The sequence below is a fragment of the Gambusia affinis genome, linkage group LG20, assembly GCF_019740435.1.
Source record: "Gambusia affinis linkage group LG20, SWU_Gaff_1.0, whole genome shotgun sequence".
In the NCBI taxonomy this organism is placed as follows: Eukaryota; Metazoa; Chordata; class Actinopteri; order Cyprinodontiformes; family Poeciliidae; genus Gambusia; species Gambusia affinis.
In genome coordinates, this window is record NC_057887.1 from 9,447,738 (window position 1) to 9,471,727 (window position 23,990).

General features: G+C 38.6%; 2 protein-coding genes across 2 annotated transcripts; one reads left to right on the forward strand and one right to left on the reverse strand.

The window, feature by feature from the left end:
• Window positions 1-5,545: 5,545 nt before the first annotated feature.
• On the reverse strand, window positions 5,546-19,330 carry nploc4 (NPL4 homolog, ubiquitin recognition factor). Its single transcript, XM_044102566.1, has 17 exons — window positions 19,116-19,330; window positions 18,396-18,476; window positions 14,426-14,535; window positions 13,659-13,904; window positions 13,527-13,575; window positions 13,343-13,437; window positions 13,091-13,214; window positions 12,205-12,384; window positions 12,036-12,122; window positions 11,504-11,575; window positions 11,285-11,411; window positions 10,062-10,222; window positions 9,877-9,948; window positions 9,681-9,773; window positions 9,451-9,567; window positions 9,057-9,159; window positions 5,546-8,057 (listed from the first exon to the last, which is right to left on the reverse strand). The coding sequence occupies exons 1-17, from the start codon at window positions 19,128-19,130 to the stop codon at window positions 7,897-7,899; spliced, it is 1,893 nt and encodes a 630-aa protein (XP_043958501.1). The 5' UTR covers window positions 19,131-19,330; the 3' UTR covers window positions 5,546-7,896.
• A 492-nt stretch (window positions 19,331-19,822) lies between these two features.
• LOC122823234 (zinc finger protein 32-like) lies at window positions 19,823-23,492 on the forward strand. Its single transcript, XM_044102645.1, has 3 exons — window positions 19,823-20,038; window positions 20,581-20,684; window positions 21,555-23,492. The coding sequence occupies exons 2-3, from the start codon at window positions 20,591-20,593 to the stop codon at window positions 22,760-22,762; spliced, it is 1,302 nt and encodes a 433-aa protein (XP_043958580.1). The 5' UTR covers window positions 19,823-20,038; window positions 20,581-20,590; the 3' UTR covers window positions 22,763-23,492.
• Window positions 23,493-23,990: the final 498 nt, after the last annotated feature.

The following is a 23,990-nucleotide window of genomic DNA, read 5'->3' on the forward strand; positions in this document are numbered from 1 at the left end:
GCCGTGAAGCAGGCGGAGGTGTCGTGGTTTGGAGATGTTTTGCTGCAGCACATGATCACAGGATCCTTAATGAATTCTACCATGAATCAGGGAACACTTGAAGATGATATGAGACGAAAGAACAAATTAAAAAAGATGGATGAAACCCCCAAACATCTCAGAGCTGATGATGAGAAGAGGGGTAAACGTTCCTCAGACCTCAATAAAAAAGGTTATTTCACTCAAATGGAGTAAGACTAGAGTGAAATTAGCCCTTTTGCTGACTTGTTAAAGGAGTCAACAAATCTTTGCAGTTCACTTGTAATAAAATTATATAAAAGATAAAATTACAGATCAGTTTGTGAATATTAGTTTATAAAGGACAGAATAAATAATGCAGCACGGACTCACAGCTACAAAGACTCTAAAAAAACTAATAAAAATAACGAAGGTTAAGAATCTGCTGAAATAGTTTCTCATTGGTAAACTACACCTCTGAAGAGAACATTTTGATGTTATCATTGCTGTTAGCCAACAGGTTTCTGGATTCTGCGAGCTGCGACCCTGCTCCTCCTCCCAGCAGGTCGGCCTGCTCCTTTTGCTGCACCCTCCTTTTTTGTCCGCCATCTGGGCGTTTGCAGGTCTTTACTTTGTGCTGCAGGTTTCATTCTGGACCGAGCATCGTCCACGAAAGACTCGACTTCTCCAAACCTGGCAGTGAGCCCGACGAGTCGCTCCTTCAGGGAGTCGAACTCTTTGTAGAGTTCTCCCAGAGCTTCTGACAGCGGCTGAATCCTGCAGGAATGCAAACAGATTTATCCTTTTAGACACAATTAAAGTAAAATCTACCACCGATTAGAGATTATAAGCAAATGAACAGACCAGTAAAATATAGCAGAGTTAAACTTAAACAGACAGCTATTAAATATTTGGCAGATTTTCCCACATATAGCTGCCAAAACATTACAACCCAAAAGAGTGGATCTCTACATTTCAACTCTGGCAATGGCTGAATGTTATCATTTAAAGAGGGAACAGTTCCCAGATAGTTTTTTTTTTTTTTTTTTTTTTTTTTAATCTGGAACTTTTCTTTGGATTTCATCTTTTTTCTGGAGAAGAAAAGAGGATGTGTTAAATGTCAGACCTAATAAAAAAACATCTATTTCTAGCAGATAAAGAGTTTGTGAAGACTAAAGGATGAATGATCCCACAGCAGATCATCAGCTGTGTGTGGGAACTAAATCCTGCTTTCGCAAATTGTCATTTTAGAGAGATTCAGCTTATGAAGATGGGTAAAACAATTATTGTGATAGCTTGATAATCGTTAAAAATATATAATTAAATTATGTATCAAAGTTTGGTAGATAACAAACAAGGTACATGATTAAAAAATATTTTGAAAAGCAACTTAAAGCCACCAGAAAGCCTGGAGAACTTTTTGATCAATACTGAAAGATTAGAAGAAAATGTGTTTGTTTGGAAGGAAAATACACATAAACAAGAATCGACTTTTGCACAGTGCAACTGAAGCGGCCACAAAGCTTGGAGCTTCCTGACCTTCCGTAGTCGGGCAGCACAGTGTTGTGGTCGTGCAGCAGCAGATCTTTGACCTGCGTCATGATGGCGTATTTCCAGTTGTCTAGAACCAGCGTGAGGTTTGCACATCCTTTGCTGTTCATCTTCTCAGCTGCAGGTCAGCAAATCAATTAGACAAATTTCATTGAACTGTTTGTGTTAGAGTCTAAGAAATAAAACTCAAATAATAGAAATGCTCTGAAATACTTTTTTTTTTCTTTACAAAATCCAGGTAGAGGAGCAGCAGTTTTATACATTATTCACAAACTCTCAAATACAGTTAAACTTGTCTACAAAAATATGCTTTACCTATTAAGCAAATATAGTTTTATGTTGTAAATAAGTCACAGAAAACTGTCTTAAGTTTATCTGAAGATAAAACATTTAAAACTATCAATAGATCCTCCCAAAATGCACTTAAAAACTATTTGCATAATAATAATAAAATATAAAAGAAAACCATAGAAGCAGAATAAAGTATTGTTGGAGTTCATTCATTTTGTCCGTTTACCAGTTTCAGGACCCGACCAGAACCCCTCAGTGTAAATTACCTTCAGAAATAATGAGATTTGGTCATATATATATAAAAACAGGCTTTAATGCCGAAAAATGATCAAATGTTACATAAAAATGGAACAGGAACAGAGTTGCATTCACCGTCCAGCGCTGGGCCAAACCTTATGGACGGAACCAGGTGAGGCAAAGACTGTAGCGCATGTTTAGCTTTTTATTCTTCTCTGCAATCTGTTCCCTCACTAAAAGGTAGTCTAATCAGTTTCAGTCTGTTTATGTGTGACTGCCGGCAGACACAAATAAACATGGTAATGTAAGCTGCAGCGTGTGTGTAAGCAGTTAAAAGAGACTAACAGAGATCGAGGAAAAGATAGAACCTGCAACAATATACTACAAAGAGCAGTAAAATAAAAACAAAAATAACAACAAATGACCAGCTCATGCTGTCAGCCACTGGAAGTGTTTTTAACAGAAACCTACAAACAGAAACTAGGTCCTGATTTTCATAACTCAGTAAGAGTTTGGACCGAGGTGAGAAATAAGAAATATCCTGGTAAAGACAGAAATATTTATCCCACTGGCAGATTTAAAGTTATTTTCATTCAACCAAAAATTTAATTTCTATGGTGAATGAGACGGGCATCTCTTAAGAACAAAACAAAAACAACATCAGATTTTTTTTTAAATGAGTTTTTTGCGGGCACTGCAGCAATCAAACTTGCTTACCAGCTTATTGCATGTTTGCATTGCATTGCACTTAAATTTAAAATTTATATTTTTACCATCACCCTAACTTAGCTCCCTTCATTAATTCTTTTTCAGACGAAAAAGAATCAAAACATTCTCTAAAACATTACTTCAAACCATAACCTGCCAGGGTTATAAACAATTACATGCTCAAGCGTTTCAGACAAGGTAATTATCAAGGACATCAAAATGTTTAAAACCAATCATAACGAATATTTGAAAAATAGAAATTAATCTGTAAAAATATGCAATAGCATGCTTCTTTTATGTCAGATGTGTTATCAGATTTTACAGTAAAACTTCAGTAATTAGAGTTTTTCTTCTTTTTTAAAAAAAATTATGATCTTGCCTTCGTCGCCGTGATCCAGTCCTGGTTTCTGTTTCTGAGCGACTGCCAGCGTTACGGACAAGATGAGCAAAACTCCAGACGACTTCATTCCTGTTTGAAACGAAACCTCCTATAATTTCTGATCATAAAAGCATCAGCCTCGGAGATTCAGTGCAGAAAACTCACTGGAACAATGCCGTGGTCGTAAAGAAAACAGCTGTTTTATGTCTGGGACAGAGGGAGGACCTTCAGTCTCCTCCCCTCCATCAGAATGAGCTTCATGTGGGAGTTTCTGGTGGAAGTGTTTGAAGTTTCAGGTCAACATTCCTGTTCTTCATCTGCTGCACATCTGCAGATCAATTATAAGAAATATTCTAAGAGTTAAACACAGAAAACTGATCTTCTGTCCCATTTCGACAGAGAATTTAGCATTGGACGTTTGATTCATTAGAAAAAAAACCAGATTACATTTAATAGATGTTGACTTTTAGAGAACCTGACACACAGGCAGTGATTTACTGCAGTATTAGTTCTGCTTTAAAGCTTTTCTTATGGTGAATGAATTCCTGGCTGCAGGAATTTGCTCCCATTCATACAAAACAACCAAACGACAACAGCAGACGATGAACGATGAGGTCTGGAGCAGATATTTCATTCAGAATCAAGCCAGTTGAAGCTGGACGAAACACGCTCAGTGATTCATTGATGTTTTTTTAAACTGGGCGTTAAATCAGTAAGAAACGTACTGGCAAAAAAAATTAAGGAACTGAGGAGAAACTGATTTAGATATAATTTAGTAGCAGACCAGTGATGATACGTATTTAGACTATTCAGTTCCCTTTAACTTTTTGCATTTTGTCATGTTGTAACATCCAACTTCAATGTGGTTTTTTTCCCCGCTTTATATGCAGAAACAAACACAAAGTAGAGAATTACTGCAAACTCACACAGTTACTGTAAAGAAAATGATACTTTCCAAAACCAAGATGAGAAAGGTTTGGTCCAGTTTATTCTGATACCAGCTGCCTTCATAACTCAGCAAAACAGAGTTTAGCTGTGTGTAATTTAACAACAGTAGCACAGGTAAAACGATGAGTGAAGACAAATACAGTTCAATTCTGGTAGAAAACCAGTGGAGGCTACAAAAGACTTGAGGTAAAGTTTTACCTTCCAGCAGAACAACAACCCTAAACATGAAGCCAGAGCTGCAGCAGGACGGTTTGGATCAGAGGTGTCCAAACATCGATGTGTCTCTGGTCCAGCCGAATAACTTCCTCATTATGTCATCAACCTCTGCAGATGCCTGCTAATGTGCAGCAGAGCATCTAAAATGCGCGGGACATCGACTCTTGAGGACTGGAGTTAGCCAGCTCTGGTTAAGACCGAAGCATACAATGTGTTAGAATGGCCCAGTCAAAGTCCAGAACAAGGCCCGATTGAGGATACAGAGCAAAGTTTGAAAAGAAGCTGAATATTTGTGGGAAATTTTTTTTTTAGAAGACCGTCCATAAAATAGATTAGTGGCTATTAAATGGCAAATGTTGAATCCTTGCCATGTTTCTGAAGGATAAAGTATCTAAATTGTTTTAGTGGCATACAGGGAAGTCAAAGGGAAGAAGTATTTTTCTAGGACAGAATTAGAAACTAAGGGTAGAAGCTTGTAAATTTCCTCACAGATATTTTGTCAGGTAACATTTTTATCATCACCATAAAATATGTGGTGTTTACTGAGTGTGTATTATGTGTACATTGTTGGATATTAGTTAATTAATTACCATACAAATAATTAGAATGTGTAGTTTAATAAGTGCTGTTTGTCTTCTCAAAGCAAATAGAGTAATATTTCTTTAAGCTTCACTGAGACAAGAACAAAAACAAGACAGTGTTGTATAGCTTGATGTACTCTGATGTAGTACCCGGGTTTCCCCCAGTTGTATTATAAGCCTGGCGGGCCACCAGGCTTCACTTGTGCCCCCGCCAGGCTTAACATTGCTTATTTATTTTTTAGTGTTTGCATTTTTTAAGACCTTATAGTTGGTGTTCAGATATTAATCTTCCAATAACACGTAATTATCAAGTGATATTTTCAAATTTCCCGTCAACTTTAAACATTTTTTAGCTCAAAAACACAACGGAGCGCTGGATGAATGACTGCCTAGCAACTACCGGGCGTAGCAAGTTTCCTGAGGGAAACCTTGAGTACCAGAGAAACATAAACCAACTATAAATGTACTCGGATTTTAACAACAGAAACCCCTTTAAAGCTGTTATTTTCGCAGCTGTATGTCTGTGTTAAAATAAATGAATTATGATCAATTGAGACGCATTTAAACAGATTTGCTTTTACATTTTTGTTGTTCCTCAACAAGCATAAATAAAAGAAAAGATGAACGACACGCCTGATTGAGTTCTTTGTTTCTTTTATTGTTTTGCTTCAAATCCAAGTCAACAGCATACAATTTTCAGGGTCCTCGGTCAGCTCAGTGGAAAGTGAGGACGGGCTGCAGCTCCAAGAGCTTGCTTGCTCAGCAAACAGCCCCCAGATTAATACAAAAGGAAAAAGGTCAAAGCCGCCCCTTAGTGTAACATCAGAGCAATCACACCAAATTAAATCCACACAAGGGGGCAAAAGGAGCAAAAAGCATCAAACTAATCTAAAACTATAAGTATCCTCTTAATTGATGAGGGCAACTTTACAGAGAAGCCCACATCTGATAAATTAGTAAACATGAGCCGCTCGTGACTCGCCCTCTGGACTAGAGAGAAGTTCACTGGAAACGTTCCCAGTTTGGATCGTCGCTGGAGTGGCGCAGCACACATTCATGAACGAAAACCAAACTAACCTGAAAATCGTGGAGGAAAAGAAAGGGACAGAGTGAGATTCTGGATGCTTCTGCTAGTTTAACACTGCTGTGATCTGATTGTTTGTCGGTAAATAATCCATCTAATCTTCTCTTTGTTATTTTACAGAGGCACTTTTTAACTCCACACATATTGTTTACCCTTTAAATGGCTTTAAAGAACAGATGGACACCAAAATGTTGAAGTTGAGCTGAATGTGAGCCTGAAACGCTCAGAGCACCTGTGGCCAACTTTTAAACCCCGCCCCCAAAAAAATAAAAACCTTCTTACTCATATTGGTCCCAATTTCAATCGACCAAAATGCCCAAACTGAATATGTTAAAAAGAGTTAGCCATGATATTTTTAAAAGAGAATTAGTCTGTCTGCTGAATTTGATTTTAATCTGATGTTCACTGCAAAAACACAAAATCTTACCACGTATTTCTGGTCCATTTTCTAGTGCAAATATCTCAGGAAACTTAAAATAAGATAAAACTACCTTACAAGTAACTTTTCAACACAATATCGGAGTTTGTCTTAAACAAATAACGCTTTAATATTTATGAAAAAGTACTAGTTATATGACAGTGGAACAAGACATTTTGACTTATGGAAAAAATGTCTTATTTCATTTATAACTAGCACTTTTTAAATCCACATTAAGGAATTATGGACTGGAAACAAGCTCATATTTCTTGCTGAGAAGTTACTTATTAGTTTTATGTTATTTCAAGTGCACTAAGTGTATGCACTAGAAACTAGATCATCTTTTGGTGCCATTTAACGTTTTAATTTCATGGTTTGATTTTCCGGCAGTCTCCTGAAGGTTTGTTGTTGGAAGAAGACTCGGTAGCTTTCAAACGCCGACGTTTCTCGACCATCACGATCCATCTTGGAAATTCACAACAGAGACAATAATTTCAGGTCTTCCCTCCTCTGGAGGAATGTCTTTGAAGTCTCTGTGATGGCTAGAAACCCTCAGGGGTCAATCAGAGGAACAGGGGTCACGTTCAGCACCAGCTGGAGCATAAAAACGAAGAAGAGGAGGAGGCTCTAATGGGGAGGTGAGCACCAGTTGTTTCTAGAGCACCCCATAGCATATGGAAGTGAAATTAGAAAGTGTCCCGGGATATTTCTATCAGAACAACTGATTAAATAAGCTACATCTTCTGCTGCTCAAGTTCAAAACCAATACATTTAAAATGAACCGGATCTGCCTTCTGCAATCATGGGAGGCTGCTTCTTAAAACTGGGGACTAAATTTAACACAAAAAATATAAATCTCTGAGCTATAAATCGGGGTTTACTCAGCAGGTCAGAGCCTGATGAGGTCGAAGCTTTGAGGAGTGATTGTACTGTAAAGGGCTTTCCAGAGACCAAGAGCTGTAAAAGTGTCCGATCAGAAGAATCAAAGTTTTAAGTTACACGCTACAATCTGGTAATACAAAAAGAAACTCAATTAAATAACAGCATCATCCATCAAAGGTATTTATACACAGCAAGATTTTCCAGAAGTCACTGTTAGAGCAAAAAGAGGGTAAGGAGGGGGGGAGCACTGATGTGAAGAAAGATCTGAAAGTTGGGGTCTTTGCTGTCCTCCTGAGTCACAGCAGGTTTTATTTGAGTTGTTAGGGGAAATATTTAACAGTTTAGGCCCAAAACAGACAAGAGATGCTGAAAAGAGGGATAGTAACAAACAAGATTAAATCATGTCTGGTTCAATTTTTGTTTTTTTCCTTTTCTATTTTTCAGATTTGTGGATTTAAACAAGTGCATCCTTCTGTGCCTCCAGCAACTAGGGGAAGACAGAGGCGTCACTGCGAGTTGGACAAAACAACGAAGGAGGGGCCTGAATCTTGCCACTGGATCTGGTGAAGTTAGGACGTTCAGGGTGGAAGTTCTGTGGAGGGTCTTAACTGCGGGGCAGGCTGCAGATTTCACAGTGCTCTGTGCCGGGCTGGTTCATGAAGGTGCAGTGGAGGCAGGACCACATGGCTGAGGAGGACGCCGGCGCCGCGGGGCCACCCATGGCTTCGTAACCCAGAGAACTGGACGGCTGCCCGCCCACCGTGCCTGAGGAGGGCAGGAACAGGTTACCGTGACGATACCGTGTCGCAGGGTTTGCAGGGCATCAATGAGTAAGCGTCAATTGAATTTTAAGCCAGGAATAGTAAGGTTTACAGAAACATGCTGAGTACAAAGTTAATTATACAGGAACTATTTAAAGTGTAACAATGTTGCAGTAGTTACAGGGTTTGCAGACTTTTCCCAACGTAAAATTCAAGCACTTTCAAGGTACGTTTTCAAACTTTTCCAGCACTAAGCTTTAGAAATAAAATAATACAAATGAACTTTAAAAAAAAAAAAAAGACTTCACTATCACATGGTATCATTTATCACTGTTACTAGTCTTGTGATAGTATCTACATTCCACAGCAGGTAAAATTAAGATATAGTAAAATTTTATGTTTTAAAATGTCTCTGCCTGGTTAAAGATCAAAACAAACTTAATCAAAAATCCCCTGATTTCAATAATGTTACTTAATGTATAAAATTTAAGATAACCTTTTATTTCATTGAGCCATCAGGAATTAAATGCTTAAACTCAATATGGAAAGAAGGTCACACACAAAACAAAACCTCTAAAAAAAAAATTACTTGCTAAGTTTTCTAGAATTTATAAAAATAAAAATAATTTTGATAATTAGTACTGACCTAAAACAAGACAAGTTTAGTCTGATTTAACTTCAGATAGCGAGACAAAAACGTGTCTGTCTTTTCATTAGGCGTATGTAAAGATTTGGTTTCAACTATAAATAACATTTACCAAATTTATAAACTAGTTTTAGTGAAACTATAGGTTACATTTTATAACAAAAATGTGCAGTTTGAGTACCAAACACTTTCAAGGACTTTATACAGAAACCAAGCACTTTCCAAACCTTGAAAACACTTAATTGAAACTCAAACATTTCTAAGCGATTTCAAGCCATATGAACAGTGAATTTAACATTGAAAAAGAATGAGTAGAAGAGAAAAGAAGCATATTTAGTAAATGTTGATGCAACTTACTGCAAAGCTGCTCAATGGTGGCCCACTGCTCAGACTTCTTCCAGGTCTGTGCCAGCTCCTCATTGGATGTCTTCACTGCGTCCAGAAGAAGACCGATACTGTCCTGCAACAAAAATAAAAGAAACTCATATTCAGTGATTCAGGACACCAGAAAAGAAAAGAAACAAGAGTTTTATGTTCTTCTCTTTGAGTTTCCAACAGGACATGCAAATGTGATAAAACGTTTTACTGCATGTTTTCCAAAAGTTTTTTTTTTTCCAAATTACCCTAAAGATGCTAATGGAGTGGATTTCCAGATGCAAGGAAAATCTGGCCTCAACCAAGCCCCACATCACAAAATAAAAAACAGCTGGAAAAACAGGAGGAGTGATTGGGCTTTGGAGCATCGACTCACCCTCAGAGGCATGACTTCGTTGGTGACGAGGAAGAGGAGCAGATGGAAGTCTGACACGATATCCAGGAATGACGCGGAGGAGCACTGGGACAGGTACGTGGCTAAACTATGAAAATCCTGCAGGCGAACATTCAAACTCAATAAGAAGTTTCCTTCTAGGGCTTTTTTAATCGTTCATGAGACGACGTCAGCAGACATCAGAACTGGTTGGGAAAGCAGAAAGCACTCACTTGTGTCTCTCCAAGGATGTCGCGGTTTTCAATTGGGAAACGTTGCGTGGAGGTGAAGGTGTACTGAGGGTCCTTTGGGAAAGTTGTGGTTATCTAAAGGAAATACATTTACTTAAATCATGTCCAAGACCTGCAGGAATATACATAAAACAATAACACAAACCCGAAGTGAGAAACAGAAAAGTGTCAAACTCACATCTATGATAAGGTACTCAACAGGAAGAGGTCGAGCTAGAAACGTGACATCGTTCCCAAATTTATCTTTGTCCTATTGGGGGGGGGGGAAGAAAGATAAACAGAAACAAATTTATCATCTGAAATAAAACAAATCCTACTAAGTCTTCTGCAGTGGTTTGCTTGGCACCGATTGATGAGTCTCACCTTGTAGAAGACGTCTGGTACGTACTGCTCAGGGCTGGACTCCTTGGCGTAGCCGAGCTCAGGAGCGTCTTTGCAGGGAAGCAGACACTCGTCTCTCACCAGAGCCATGCACTGATTGGACACCTGGTAACCTTCAAAGTGGACCTGATTATCTGGACCACCTGCACACAGAACATGCATATAAAGAAAGGTCAAGATTTGTAATTCTCCTTACTCAAAACCATAAGATTCAAATTTCCTCAAAGTCAGTTTTATACAACAAATATTTTTTAATACAAGCAAAAAACACCAGACCAAAGCCAACGTGTTGCAAAAAGGTTGTTCACTCCTCTGTCTAAAAGCTTTTCAGCTGTAACTTAGTAAAAAAAAAAAAAAAAAAAAAAAAGGTTTTGGATACAGAAAAAGAAGAAAATGTACACATTGTATTACTACACACAAAATCTAGGTAATTATTACGATGCAGGTTTGTTCCCAGGGGTTCATTCAAACAGACGACAGAGGAGCTCACTGCTGGCTCTGGACTAACTTTATTCTGCATGTTTGAGTTAATTCTTTATTTTTTATACATGAACAAAACGCTGTAGTTCAAAGCGATTGAAGGTTGATTTCCATTGGGGGAGGTAATTTGTTATTTTAAATTACTCTGCTCTTTTCAGGACATTTATTACTACTTTAACTTTCTGTGAACCATCAATGGTTAGCTTAGGAAAAGATCGGCTGAGCGAGTTTACGAAGCAAAACAGAGTAAGACTAAAAATGTGCCAAATATGTGAAACAATCGGAGTCAACTTTCAGCTTTTCTCAGCATAAAGGAGTAGCTAAAAGAGACCAAATGGAAAATGTTGCAGGAGAAGTGAGTCCAAAAGATAACAAAGTTACTCCACAGAAGGCTTAGAAATGTTTCTAAAAAAAATTTTAATTGATCTGCTCTGCTTGGTGAGTCACATCTGACAAGAAGAGTAAGAAACTGGGATGAGTCATTAACATTTACACCATTTTCCTGGCCATCAACATCAGTACTAAATGGTGAAATGGCATCGTGTAAAATGATTCTGACTGACCTTTAATGTTTCTATAACCTGTAATAAATTAGCAGCAATCCACATATTCAATTTTTTGTCATACTTAAATATCACAAAGTTGGGGGAAAAAATGGTAGGATTTATATATTATTTACCACTATTTAAAGGAAAAGTTAAGAAGATGAATAAAAATAATCTAACCTGTCGCAACAACGGTCACAAACTTGGATCCAAAGTACCCGTCTCGAGACAGCCTGCAGGGGTTTGAGTATTGGTTCTGGAAATATCCGGACGTGATGCACTCCTCAGCGCTCAAGTAAAAGGAGTCCTGTCGGACGTATGGGAACATTTTGATCAAACAGGAACACAGCAGCATCAGTCAGACACTCAGACCACCTTTCACTTGGGGCCCATTCTCACCTGGTTTCTTGTGTAGCGGACAGTTCCTATCCTTGTGTCCTCAGATAACAGATCAGTGAAGATCCAGCCCACCTACGAAACACAGTGGAAAAACTCTAACATTACCTTTGTTTTGGTAAACTAAGCTAACAAAAGATATTCAGGTTTGACGATAATCACATTTCTGCTGCATTTGTTGAGTTTGAGCAATATGTTACCAAAGCATTCTCAATCTGCAGGTTCACAAACATGAAAAACTGACTCAAGTTATTGACGCAGACAAAAAACATCCACAGCTTCAGTCTATTAAGCTGCATAAAATTAAATCACACTGTGTGCAGGAACTCTGAAATACAAAGGAGATACATGTTGCAACTGCAGCTTCCCAACACATCGTCAGGTTTACTGTTTGGAGGAATAAGCGTGTGATTCAGTAGGTTAAACTCTTCACTGTTTGAAACATCTTAACCCATTTAGAGAAAGCATAAAGCTGCCGTGAGCTCTGAGAGCAACACTTTCAGACACGGACCTGCTGCAGGAAAAAGAGACCCACCTTGCAGAGCCCCAGCTTGGCAGCGATTTCATCTACAGCTGCAGCTTTGGGATCCTCCAGCAGCTCTAAACTGTTCTGGGTCGCACTCTGAAACAAAACAAAAGCAAAGTTAAACCTACTGAAAGGCAAATTAATATAATAAGTAAGATTTATTGGGTGGGACCTTCACCTGCGGGGGCTCATAGATGGCCGCCACCTCAGCTCTGATGCCCAGCGGGATGTCTGTGTGCTCGGTGTACCGGCCGTATAGGTAGCCCATCCTCTGACTGCCTGTTTTCCTCCAGAAGTCCAGGAATCGGTCGGCGATGGTGTGGTTCTCAAACATGATGTTGTCTACATGTCTGTATTTCTGGAACAGACATTCAGAGGAGAGAGAATTGCTTCAAGGGTTGCATGTGGACGAGGGTTTAAATATCTGCCTAACATTATTTTAGAGCCTCTCAAAGGTTGGACCTAGTTTGTGATGCCATCTTTATGCACCCCTCACACTATTGTGTATCTGCCCTGCGTTTACTGGGCATTGGAAGATTCTCACCGGTATCAGCTTTCTATTTGCCAAACACTAACACACACAATCTGATCTTCAGTTACATCAGGCTTGTTTTGGTTGGGTGTGGGCTTTTTTATTTCTGTTTTATTTATTGTATTTTGTTGTTGTGTTTCACTTTAAAATACCTTCCAGTTCCAGTGTGAAGGGCTCTGGACAAAACCAAAAGTTTACAAGTCTTTAACATAGCAAAACTTGCACTATTATGCCATCATCTATGTATTACTTGAAAATGGTTTCAAAACAACAATGTTATCATTTACTGAAACAATTTCTGGGACAATTTACCAGCCAGTAAAATTTGTTACTGACAAATTTTACTGGATTACTCAGAATATTTTGTGTCACTACTGTTACTGTATTTAATGCGTTGTTTGCAAACATTTAGATTTAACTAAACTTAAAAGATTATTCAGCATCAGGAAACGAGAAGACCTGATGAAGACATCCAATAATGTTCTTTACAAATGTACAGAGGATCCCTTTGCCACTGGATGGGGTGGCGCACCTGTCTGTTCAGAGTGATGGCACTGGGCTGGCATTTGGTGCAGATCCCCTCAGGCCAGGGAGGATGACCCTCACATCCCGACTTTATCTTACAGCTGATGTTCTCCAAAGCTGCAAACTTCCCTCTGCGGGAGATCAGGACAGAGTTTGTCTCTCAAGTGGGAATCATGAACATTTCTGCTGGTAAAATGAAAAAAAAAAAACAAAAAAACAACAACAACAAAACAAAAGACAACAACAACAAACTTCTCACTTGTCAGCGCCACCGGTGAGCTTGCGAAGGTACGCGTGGAATGACATGTGCTTCACCGGTGGGTCGAGGTGGTTCAGGTAGTCTTCGTCAAAAGGCTGGAAAGACAGAAAGCACGTCCTTCTGGGTTAGTCATGTTAATGTTTGATCCCATCAGGTTCAGGGAACTAGCATAGAATGAAATTACCTCTAGCGGTACACAGTGCACACATTTTCCAAGGGCACCATGACGACATCTGGAAGAAGAATCAAGATTTATGAGGTTTCCCCATTTCTGCTTTTGGTTAGACATTTGCAGCCGGTCGGCTTCCAGTCTTACAGCTGTGGGTCTCTGTTCCTGTAGATCTTGCCGTCTTGTTTGGCCAGATACTGATCGATCTGATCCTCCTGTACCTGTGGTGCCGAGGAGGACCGAGGGATCAACGAGGACGAAGACGAGGATGAAGAAGAGGACGAGATGGATGGGAGGGATGAAGATGTGTGTGGGGTCGCCGTGTCCATTACCTCCCCTGAAGAAGAGGAGGAGGAGGATGCAGAGGGGAACAGAAACAACATGTCCCCATGCCTGTAGTAAAAAAGGATTTAGCAACATTGAAAGCGGTGAAGCATAAAATTTTTTTTAAACATTTTAAAACATTTTCCACAACATTCACAAATGTAATTTCATGACAAACAGTGGCTTCCTGTACTTTTTTACTAACATGAAAATGTAATAAAAGTAAAATTTATCTGGAGATTACCATATAAACTCTACAAAACATTTAAAAAAGAAAACTAAATAGGGTTGCAGAATATATTAAACATATTCTGCAGCCTCAATGTGCCAAACTCCTGCTCATAAAATAGCCAGACCATTTTTATTTGGTGTAACTGCTACATTTTTCACTTTCTATTTATTCACGTGAACTCTGTTAGTTCTTGTAACCAAACGTATACTGATTGCGCTGTTTTCTTCTGTAAAATAATTGAGAAGAAAGACAATCGTCAAATTTGTTAATGGTGGCATTTTAGAGGAGAAATCTTTCAGTAACTTGAGCTGAGCTGAGAGACGCAAAATCACTCATTCTTTAGTTTCCTTGAACTTACTTGATCTTCAGCAGGTTGAGGGATTTGTTCTGGGACAGAACCTCTCCGGTCTTGTTGCGGTTTACATAAACAGAGAACCCGTTGGAATTGAACCCAAACTCTTTGGCCACCTGTGGGACACAATATCTGTTGTTACGTACATATAAAATGTTCACACTTTTGAAGTCTCCCCTTCTAAAACGCAGATGTCAAACTCATTTTCATCAAAATCATGAATAACTCAAAGGGCCGACTGTGGCAGAATGTATTGATAAACCTGCCCATTAATCTGTTAACATATTAATAAATAACCACTCCTTGATTTGATGAGTACTTCTTAAAGTGAGAGAATGTTGAAAATCTTTTCACAATGATGTAACTTGGCAGAATACGGATGAAAACTGCTTTGATTTCACTGATGATAAAACAATATTTGAAACCTAATCGTTATCTTCAGGGTTCTACTGATGCAGGTTTCTACAGCAGGGTGTGGAAACCAAGAATCCCGAGCCACAAGTATCTCTTTGAACCTACCACAACGGCTCTTAATACTTAATACTTGTATACACCTTGTAATGATATAGGATCAACAATGTTTAAAATGTAGCTGCAATAACAAGCTTTTTCCTTCTTTGTTGTTTATTACATTGAATTTCTGTTTTTTTAGGTTTTAAATTTGGAGGGGTTTTTTCCACATCTTCCACAAATATTGTGGAAGATGTTTTTTATTATTCTTTTTTTCACATTTTACTTTAATTTTAAACCCCCCCAAAATAAATAAAAGCGTTTCTTTAAAAAAAAAATGACAACAAAATTTGATATTTATCTATACCTTTTTTTCCAAAAGGTCACCCAACATTTTCTGCAAAACCTTGTTGCGGACTCTTGTTCCACAGTCTAGAGGGCCACATAAAAACTTATGTTGTGCCATATTTGGCCCCCGGGCTTTGAGTTTGACACGTTCTACGTGTTTTCCAAACAATAACAAATCATTCCACTAGTTCTGTAAAAGGTTAAACGTCAGCCACTCATTCAAAGCAGATTAGCAGAGAGCTTCCTGGGATGAGAGCCACTCAGCTGGTTAATAGTCGCTCCGCTCTGACCCAATCAAGCCGCAGGAAGCTCAGAGCGCAGGAGGGCCTGCTGTATATCCCATTACAGGCAGAACAGCAGAAAGTCAGGTGGAGGCCGACTGGATGATGATTATTTAGGAATTACTGAAGTCTGACAGCTGATGAACGTTTGGCACTGAACCTTTTCCACAAATCTAAAAATCATTTCAAGAAACACCCAAATTGACACTTTAAACTCTCCTAACATGTATTATGAGTTAATTAGAAGCTTTCACAGTCAATTTGAGTATCTTTACAAGAAAGTGTGCAAGGGGTTCAGAAGATATCAGAGCTGCAGAACTGACACCGTCTTTGCTCTGCTTCACATTCACAGGTTCGGTTGTGTTTTATCTGGCAGCTGATTGGCAGAATTTGAAACCCGTTCCTCCCATCGATCTGAAGGCTACACTGTCCTGCTGCATCCCAGATACATGCATTTTTGATCAGGCGCTGCAGCAACGCTCTGCAACATCTTGATCTATTTTAGGTTTCACAAAGCTAATGCTTCAAACGCAGCTATAATTATTCTACTTGGTGCTTTGGAGAGAAGTTTAAAAAAGGAAAATGAGAAACAAGCAAACCCAGATTCAGGGCCAAGTAAGTGATGTCTGAGTCATGTTTAAGCTTTAAAAAAAAAAGAAAAAAAAAAGCCTGTCCAACCACTGTGATGAAAAGTGTGGAAATATTCAGCACACAGAGTGGAAATTTTTCCCCACAAGGTACTTGTCAGTACTGGTTGCCTGTAGAGCTCAGAGGAGCGATGCAGGACAGACCTGCTATGAGGCTTTTTTTCTTTAAGAAAAAAATTAATAAAATTAAACAACACTAGTTTTAGTCTGGTACAAAAACTACCAGAAAGCGTTTCTTCAATACTTTTTCTTTTGTGATAAAAATTAAATCTGTGCTTGCAAAAGACAATCAAAAAAGTAATTTGTGCAAGGATCACACCCTTTTGCCATCTACTGAGGTTTTTAATTTTATCCAATCGCTAACATTTACCAGTGACATGCATTATGCCAGTTTGATGCTATTAGACCTTACAGAAGACTGCCTGCGCTGTAAGCAACCGTCCTCCACCGTGAAGAGAGAGAAGTGCCGAGCCGAACGGGGCAACTGTTAACGTTAAATACATATTTGAGCGTGTGGCCAACATGGACTTAGGGGCTTCGTTCACTTTCTCGGCTGGCATTGCTAAAAGTACAGACAGACTACAATTCCAAAGCAACGCAAAAAGATCAACGTCATTGTTCAAAACTTCTCCTGTTTCCAGTTGAAATTCTACCAGCAAAATTCACTACAATTTCTGAGCTAGTTCAGACAGTGAAGGCAGATGAGAATCAAGCAGAACTGCGTAGGAAAGTCAAGGCCAGGCTACACGAGATCTGACTCTGTTGCTTACGTTATCGCCACCCGCTGTCTCAAGAAGGCTGAAAGCAACAGTCTCATCTGACACAATAAACATTTGTTTACATTTCCAGCTAAACACAATCTGTATGGATTAAAGTTTCATACTGCGGGTTAAAAAAAAAAAATCTTAAAAAACTGGTTGCATCCTTTCACCAGGCTTCAGGTCTTTGATTTGTCTTCCTTTTAAACCCGACCATCATGTTAGAGAAGGATTTGAGTGAAACAAAAAGAGAACAGTTACTGTAAATTTTCCCGACAAAATCCTCAAATCCTAACATCCTAATCTTGTTAGCATGTTTCATATTTATGTCACATAACTTATGAGATCATGCTTGGCCTTTTCATCCTTGGGGAACGTCTTTAAGAATCGCCTTCTTAGTGCAAACGTAACATAAGAAGGTTCGATTATTTTTTAGAAATTCAATAACACACATGGGAACAACAGCCCTGTAACAAGCTGATAAACATAACTTTTTCAAATATCCATCCATCCATTTTCTAACGCCCTTGTCCCTAGTGGGGTGGGGAGGGATTCTGGTGCCTATATCCAGCTAACGTTCCGGGCGAGAGGCTGGGTTCAGGTCGTCTGGACAGGTCGCCGAGAGACAGAGACAGACGTGACATGCACACACATCACTCACACCTAGGGAGAATTTAGAGAGACCAATTAACCTGACAGTCATGATTTTGGACTATGAGAAGAAGCCAGAGAACCCAGAAAGAACCCACCATGCACAGGGAGAACATTCAAACTCCATGCAGAAAGACAAACCCAGGACCGTCTTGTTGCAAGGCAACAGTGCCACCTACTGCGCCTCTGTGCAGCCCACTTTTTTTTCCCTTTTAACTTTTTAAATTATATAGTTTAAAATACTTTTCCAGGTGTCGCGCTTAAGCATGAGTCGGTTCATAAAGATGTCAGAGATGATTCATCACTGCTATGACCAGCGACGATTCAACATGATCTTTTTACAATCTACTGACAGTAAAATGTTCATTAATGTGGTTATATGATCCCAATAAGCAACACCTATCAACAGGACGTTTCTCAGTCTCTATGATTTGATCAGTGGTTATAATCTGTCATATTTTGGCCCAAACATTACCCCATTTATTAATTGTGTAATATCAGCTTGTTACTCTGTATTACTTAATAAAGAGCAAAAAAGCTATATTCTACTAACTATGCTTACTTAAATCTTAATAATTGTAGCAAGTGTTCACTTTTATGTTCAGGTCTACGTTTTGAATCAAAAAAGATATTACAACAGCAACCCTGTTTAAAGTTGGATTCTTTTACAGCAAAAGGAGCAATTGTAGCTTATGCTATAATATATGCAGTTTGGTTGATTGGTTTAAAATCACACTGGCTTGTTGTAAATGTGTAAAACCAAATAACCGCTCATCGCTTTTTTGACTTGGAAGAGTAAAGCACACTACACATGTGATTGTTGTATAGCTGCACTCTGTACCTTTTTCAGAAAAGTAGCCGCTGTCTCCCTCTTGGTGGAAGGGATTTTCTTCATCCCATCTGGGGACTGCACCCTGATTATCTGGATAATCAAACATAGAGGTTAATTCACTTATTGGTGCCAAGCTGACTTTTAAAAAGCATCTGCAATTATTTATAAACTAAAGCCTTCCCCCCCAACTCAGTTTGTCTCTCTTTGCTCTCCAATTAAGCATCGACTTTTCTCCCCCTCTCTCCCCGTCAGTACAGTGGAGTTATAACATTATGACTACAATGACAGTGCAAAAAATGGCGTTAATGCCACTAATGGTCATTAAATCACATGTTTGTCACAAACACGATATTGTCCTTAAATTAAACTACTTCTGTTTCTGCTCATCTGCGCTGGCTTAATTTAAACCAACAGATCAGTTAGCCTCTTCTAAATCCACCAAGCAGATTCCTGCTAATGTACAACAAAGGGGACTAAATACATAAAACTGTCACTCATGTGTTTCCATTATAATATATATGTATATATATCTCAGACTTTGAAGTTTTCATGTAAACAGCGGTCATTTCTTTTACTCGGATGTCCTAAGAGGAGCTATGAGCTAAGTTTAGGCAGTGAGCTGAGCAGGCCGCAGCCACTCTGTGCTAAGGTTAGCTGACGAAGCTAATTCTGCTGCCTCATCGCTCCGGACACTAGCCGTTAAACGCACCAAACCGTCCAGATACTTACAATGTTATCGCCCATGACGCCCGGCTCGGATCTCCAAGTGGACACCGCTGCGCTGCGACACGGTTACTGCAAAAGTCACGTAGCGTCACTGAATAGCAGTCAGCGAAACTCCATCACACAGCTCAAACGCCGGTGTTACACACATAAGTGCCCGACGGTTTACGCCAAAACACAGCGTAGCTACGCTTCAGGCGCATCGACGATGCCGCCATCTTGAACAGGGCAAGTTAGGGCACTTTGATGACCTGCTAAATAATCAGGCCATCATATTTGAACGTACATTATTTGTTTCTACTGTAATTAATATGTAAAAGTGGAACATTTCTACACATTTTCATGTTAAAAGTTTATGCTTTCCTTAGTCAAATTAAGTGCCTTTTTAGTCAATTCTTTAGGCAAGATAATCTATTAGTTTAATAAAGGAAAAATCCACAAAATATATTGAGTGTTTATTAAAAAAAACATAAAACCATTTAAATTATTAAAATATATAACATTACAAATGAGCTATGAGATCCAAATCACACTTCTGCCACTGTTAGTTGAAGTCTTCGAACTAATTACTTATCCGACCATCGAAAAAAATCAAATAAAATACTCCCTCCGCCCCTCCACTAATCCATAATTAGAAGGCAGTGTTTTATTTAAAAAAATTAAACGTCTCCAAAAATGTTGCGTTAATAACGCAGGACAACGACGTCAGACGTGATCCATAAAGCATCGCGAGAACATCCACCATATTGTTGCAAATGCAAATCTGTAAACATAAAAGGCTTGTCGGAAAAAAACTCCAAAAAGTTAGTGCTATGAAGACAATTCAAGTCAAAACGGTATAAGAGATGAAGCATAGCAAAGTTAAGCAGTGCAGATGGCTAAAAAGAAGCACGACGGCAAATGATTGAAAAGAAAATTTCCTTCTCCAGGTGAGTCTGCAGATAAAGTCACGCTGACTGACTCAGCCAGAAGTCAGAAAGCTTCTCTTCATGAATCATACGTTTGAATGCACTGTCCGCAATTTTAGATGATGCATGTTTTCTTTTTCTGTGGAGTCTAAAGGAAGCTTACTAAAGTGTTAGAATGCGGTGAAGAGGTTTGTTTCGTCCTGTTCTTAATGTCCCAGCAGCTCCCCTCTCTGATCAAAAATTTAAGGCAATAAATTATTTAAACTGGACACAGAATAGCTGATCAAACAAAAAGCATATCTCAAGCTAGTATTATGTCACATATAGTTAGGTAAATAATTAAAAATTAAATTAGCATGTAATTGTTAAGAGAAATTGTTGCCCTTTTTAATTCTCACTATCTTAATTCACATTCACATCAGCCTTTAAAAAACCCAGCCCACCAACCTTCTTGAGATCAAGAAATAAGATAAAAATGTAATATTTTTTTTTAACAAAAACAAGTTTCATTTAAAGTTTACCTGACCCTGGATTAAAATCTCACTTTTCACCCCGTTGAACAGGTAAAAGAAGATGGCCGATGCACAATGTGATAACAGTGGAATCTCAAAGTCAGCGGAGAGAACGACTGTGTTTGGCGAAGAAAACACCAGATCTTCACATGAAGGTGACTATCTTCTGTCTGAGTTGAGCAGAAATTTGTAAAAGAAAAGCAAACTTCCACTGCATGAACACCTGGAGGCTAAATGTCCAGTAATTTGTCAAAAGAGCTACAGGTATTCCAAGAAACATCAGTCATTGTTAACTAGAGAAGACAAAGAAACCATAATTATCTGGAAATATTTGATTCTAAGAAACATGCAATGCCTTACACTTATGGGTTCCTCAATGGACTCCTCCAGTATGTGTAAAAAGCCTAAAAATAATTAGAATTTTTATTATGTTATGGCAAATAAAATATTAGATGAAATCCATGATGTTTTAGCATTCAAAGACAAGACTATTTATATTTTTACCCACTAGTTAGTTGCCAAAGTAACGTCAAACTCTTTTTTTTTAGGCCTATACTGTTGTATTGTAGAACCAGGCTTTAAATTTGAAAAACATAAATTTATATCATTGCAAATTTTCTGCAGAAACCTGTTTGGGTGAGGATGGGCCTTAAGTTGGGTTTTCCTTGGGGTCCAGGAGAGCTGCAGAGATGAGCAGTTATGTAAAATTGAATATTTGTAAGCTAGCTCACTGTATGAATTCCATGCAGTGAAACGGGAAGAGCTGCAGGGTAGATTCTGGAAGGAATTTGTATGCACTTATTTTTCCAGAAAGCTGTTTGTCTGAATAAGACCAAAGAACCACGCCTCTTTTAACTCTGTGACTGTTCCTCTTCTTCCACTTCAGCAGGACTAAACCTTCATATCTTAAATACAACATTCAAATTCAGTCAGTAATTGGGGATTTAAGCAGTTTGTTTATAACGTTATTACAACATAAATATTTCTGTCATTGCAAAATCCTCAAATCCATGTGTCTCCTGAAGGTGATCAGCAGATGTTGGCGGTTAAGGAAGAGGTTCCTGATCTCTGGAGCTCTAGTTTGGACCAACAGAATCCAACGCTGTTCCGGGTGAAAAATGAAGACTGGAAGAATGAAGACTGGAAGAATGAAGACTGTAAAAACTTGACCGATCCGGATAGAGAGCTGCTTATTGAGAAGAAAGAGCCTGACAACACAGATTTTCCATTCACTGTTGTTGCGGTGAAGATTGAAGACGAAGATGGGAACCTTCTCTCATCAGAGCGTCTACACATCAAATTGGAAGACAACATGAAGGCAGAATCTCCAACCAGCTGCTCACCTGAACAGATGGGAGCTGAAAGTGGCAGAGAGGACCACAGAGGACCAGAAGCAGACAGAAATACTGAGTGTTTAAATCCAAACACTGACAAAAATGCTTCCAGCTCTTCAGCGACTGACGTCAGTGATGAGAATGATGATGATGGATGTTATGATGATTCGTCAGGTTCTGGATCCGAACAGGAAGACAGTGACGAAGACTGGCAGGAGACCAGGATACGTCAGGCAGGAGGAAAGTCAGAGCAAAATTCAGATTCACAAAAAGTCCTCAATGAGAATAAAGTATTTGTGTGTGACGATTGTGGTAAACCATTTTACTATCTGTATCACCTCAAGCGTCACATGGCCCACCACAAAGGAGAGAAGCCATTTCAATGTGACGAATGTGGTAAAAAGTTCACTTTGAGGGGAAATCTGAACCAACACATGACGATTCATAATGGAGAAAAACCTTTTGCCTGCAACGTCTGCGACAGACGCTTCAGACTGAGCAGCCTTCTTCAGTCACACGTAGTAACACATGTAGGGGTGAAAGCCTTTACCTGCCAGCACTGTGGAGAAAGATTTGCTCGGGAGGGAGCTTTGAAGAGACATGTTGTACGGCACACCGGCGTGAAGCCATTTGGTTGTACTATATGCGATAAACGGTTCTACAGAAAGCCCGATTTAAAGTGTCACATGCTGATTCACTCGAGAGAACAAAGAGTCAGCGCTGCACCGAGGAACTTTGCTTGTGACGAATGTGGAAAAAAATTTATCCACAAGTGCCATGTAACAAGACACATGATCACCCACACTAGAGAAAAAAACTTCAGCTGTGATGTTTGTGGTTTGATGTTTAAGTGGCAGAGCGCATTAAAGAGACACGAAAAGAAATTTCACAACCAATAGAAACTGCTCAGATATCTTGGCTCATTAATGTCTTTTTTAGGACAAGCTTAATTGTGGGAATCTTTTTGCTGAGTGATATTATTGCAGCGTATGCCATACTTTTTACTCATTTGATATTTATCCAGGGTTAAGTATGGAAAGAATGAAATGATGGAAAATTGAGTACAATTATTAATTAGACCTTAGACTTATTAATTATACAAAGAACAAAATCTGTAGAACCAGTAGAAATCAATGTCTTCTTGCATTATTTGTCTTTAAGAAGCATTCTTTGTCTTTGAATAGAAACATCTCGATCTAAATTGTAAACAAAGACATTGATTGATTTGCTTTTGAAGGATGTTATTCATTTATTTGACCAGTTTTTACCCTAAATAATGTTTTGCCATTCTTCCTTTAGTTGCTCTCATAAGACTTTAGGATTGAGGCACAACCTGAAGGATATCAAATCCTTTTGACATCGTTGTTATCACTGAAGGAGGTCCTTGAAACGTGCAGAATAAGTGATTACAGATCATGGGGCAAGAAATTATTAAATATTTTCTAAATGGTTTCTTAGATTATGTGTTGAATGCAGTGGTAACTTTGTTTTTCTTTGTTTACACACAAATAGGTGATAATCTGTCAGATGATTTAATTAGAAGGTTAAGTCTGTACCTAATAAGATGAGGACAAACACTGCCTGAAACAATAATAATTAATAAAGCCTTATATAGCACTTTTGTTGTGTGTGCTTACTGAGTCGTTGTTTCTCCTGAGGTTTAATTAAATTCAGTTTCAGTGGTAATTCACAACACAAAAGACAGATCCAATTCAAATCCAGAAATGATATGAATTCAAATGAAAAAATACTTTATTGATCACAAAGGAGAGTTAAATAAATTCATATAAGCCCAATCACATTAATTTTGGACATTTTGGTTGGATCTCAGTTATAATGCAAAGTCAGCTGACAGCATTAGTTTATTTATTTTTATCCTGGAGGCTGAGTTAATTAAATAAGTGACAAGTAAGTCAGTCGATTCATATTTTCTTCACTCGATGTAGCCGACCAGAATCAGAGGATGGGAATCACATACAATGTTGTTTGTGGGCTTGACATTTTTTTCTAAAACGTGTTTAAATTAACATAAACTTCAACTGACAGCTGTCACAGTTTTAACAACTTAAAAAATATATACTATTGCTAATATCAAAAGCCGCTCTGGTCACACTAGATTAAAGTCTC

What these genes read in the sequence shown, in the direction of transcription:
- LOC122823234 (XM_044102645.1), top strand. Translation starts at nt 20,591, where the DNA reads ATGGCCGATGCACAATGTGATAACAGTGGAATCTCAAAGTCAGCGGAG. An exon ending in CACCAGATCTTCACATGAAG is followed by an intron (nt 20,685 to 21,554) that starts GTGACTATCTTC and finishes TGTCTCCTGAAG; the next exon opens with GTGATCAGCAGATGTTGGCG.
- nploc4 (XM_044102566.1), bottom strand. An exon ending in TGCACTGTGTACCGCTAGAG is followed by an intron (nt 13,438 to 13,526) that starts GTAATTTCATTC and finishes CTGTCTTTCCAG; the next exon opens with CCTTTTGACGAAGACTACCT. An exon ending in ACGAAGTCATGCCTCTGAGG is followed by an intron (nt 9,160 to 9,450) that starts GTGAGTCGATGC and finishes TTTTTGTTGCAG; the next exon opens with GACAGTATCGGTCTTCTTCT.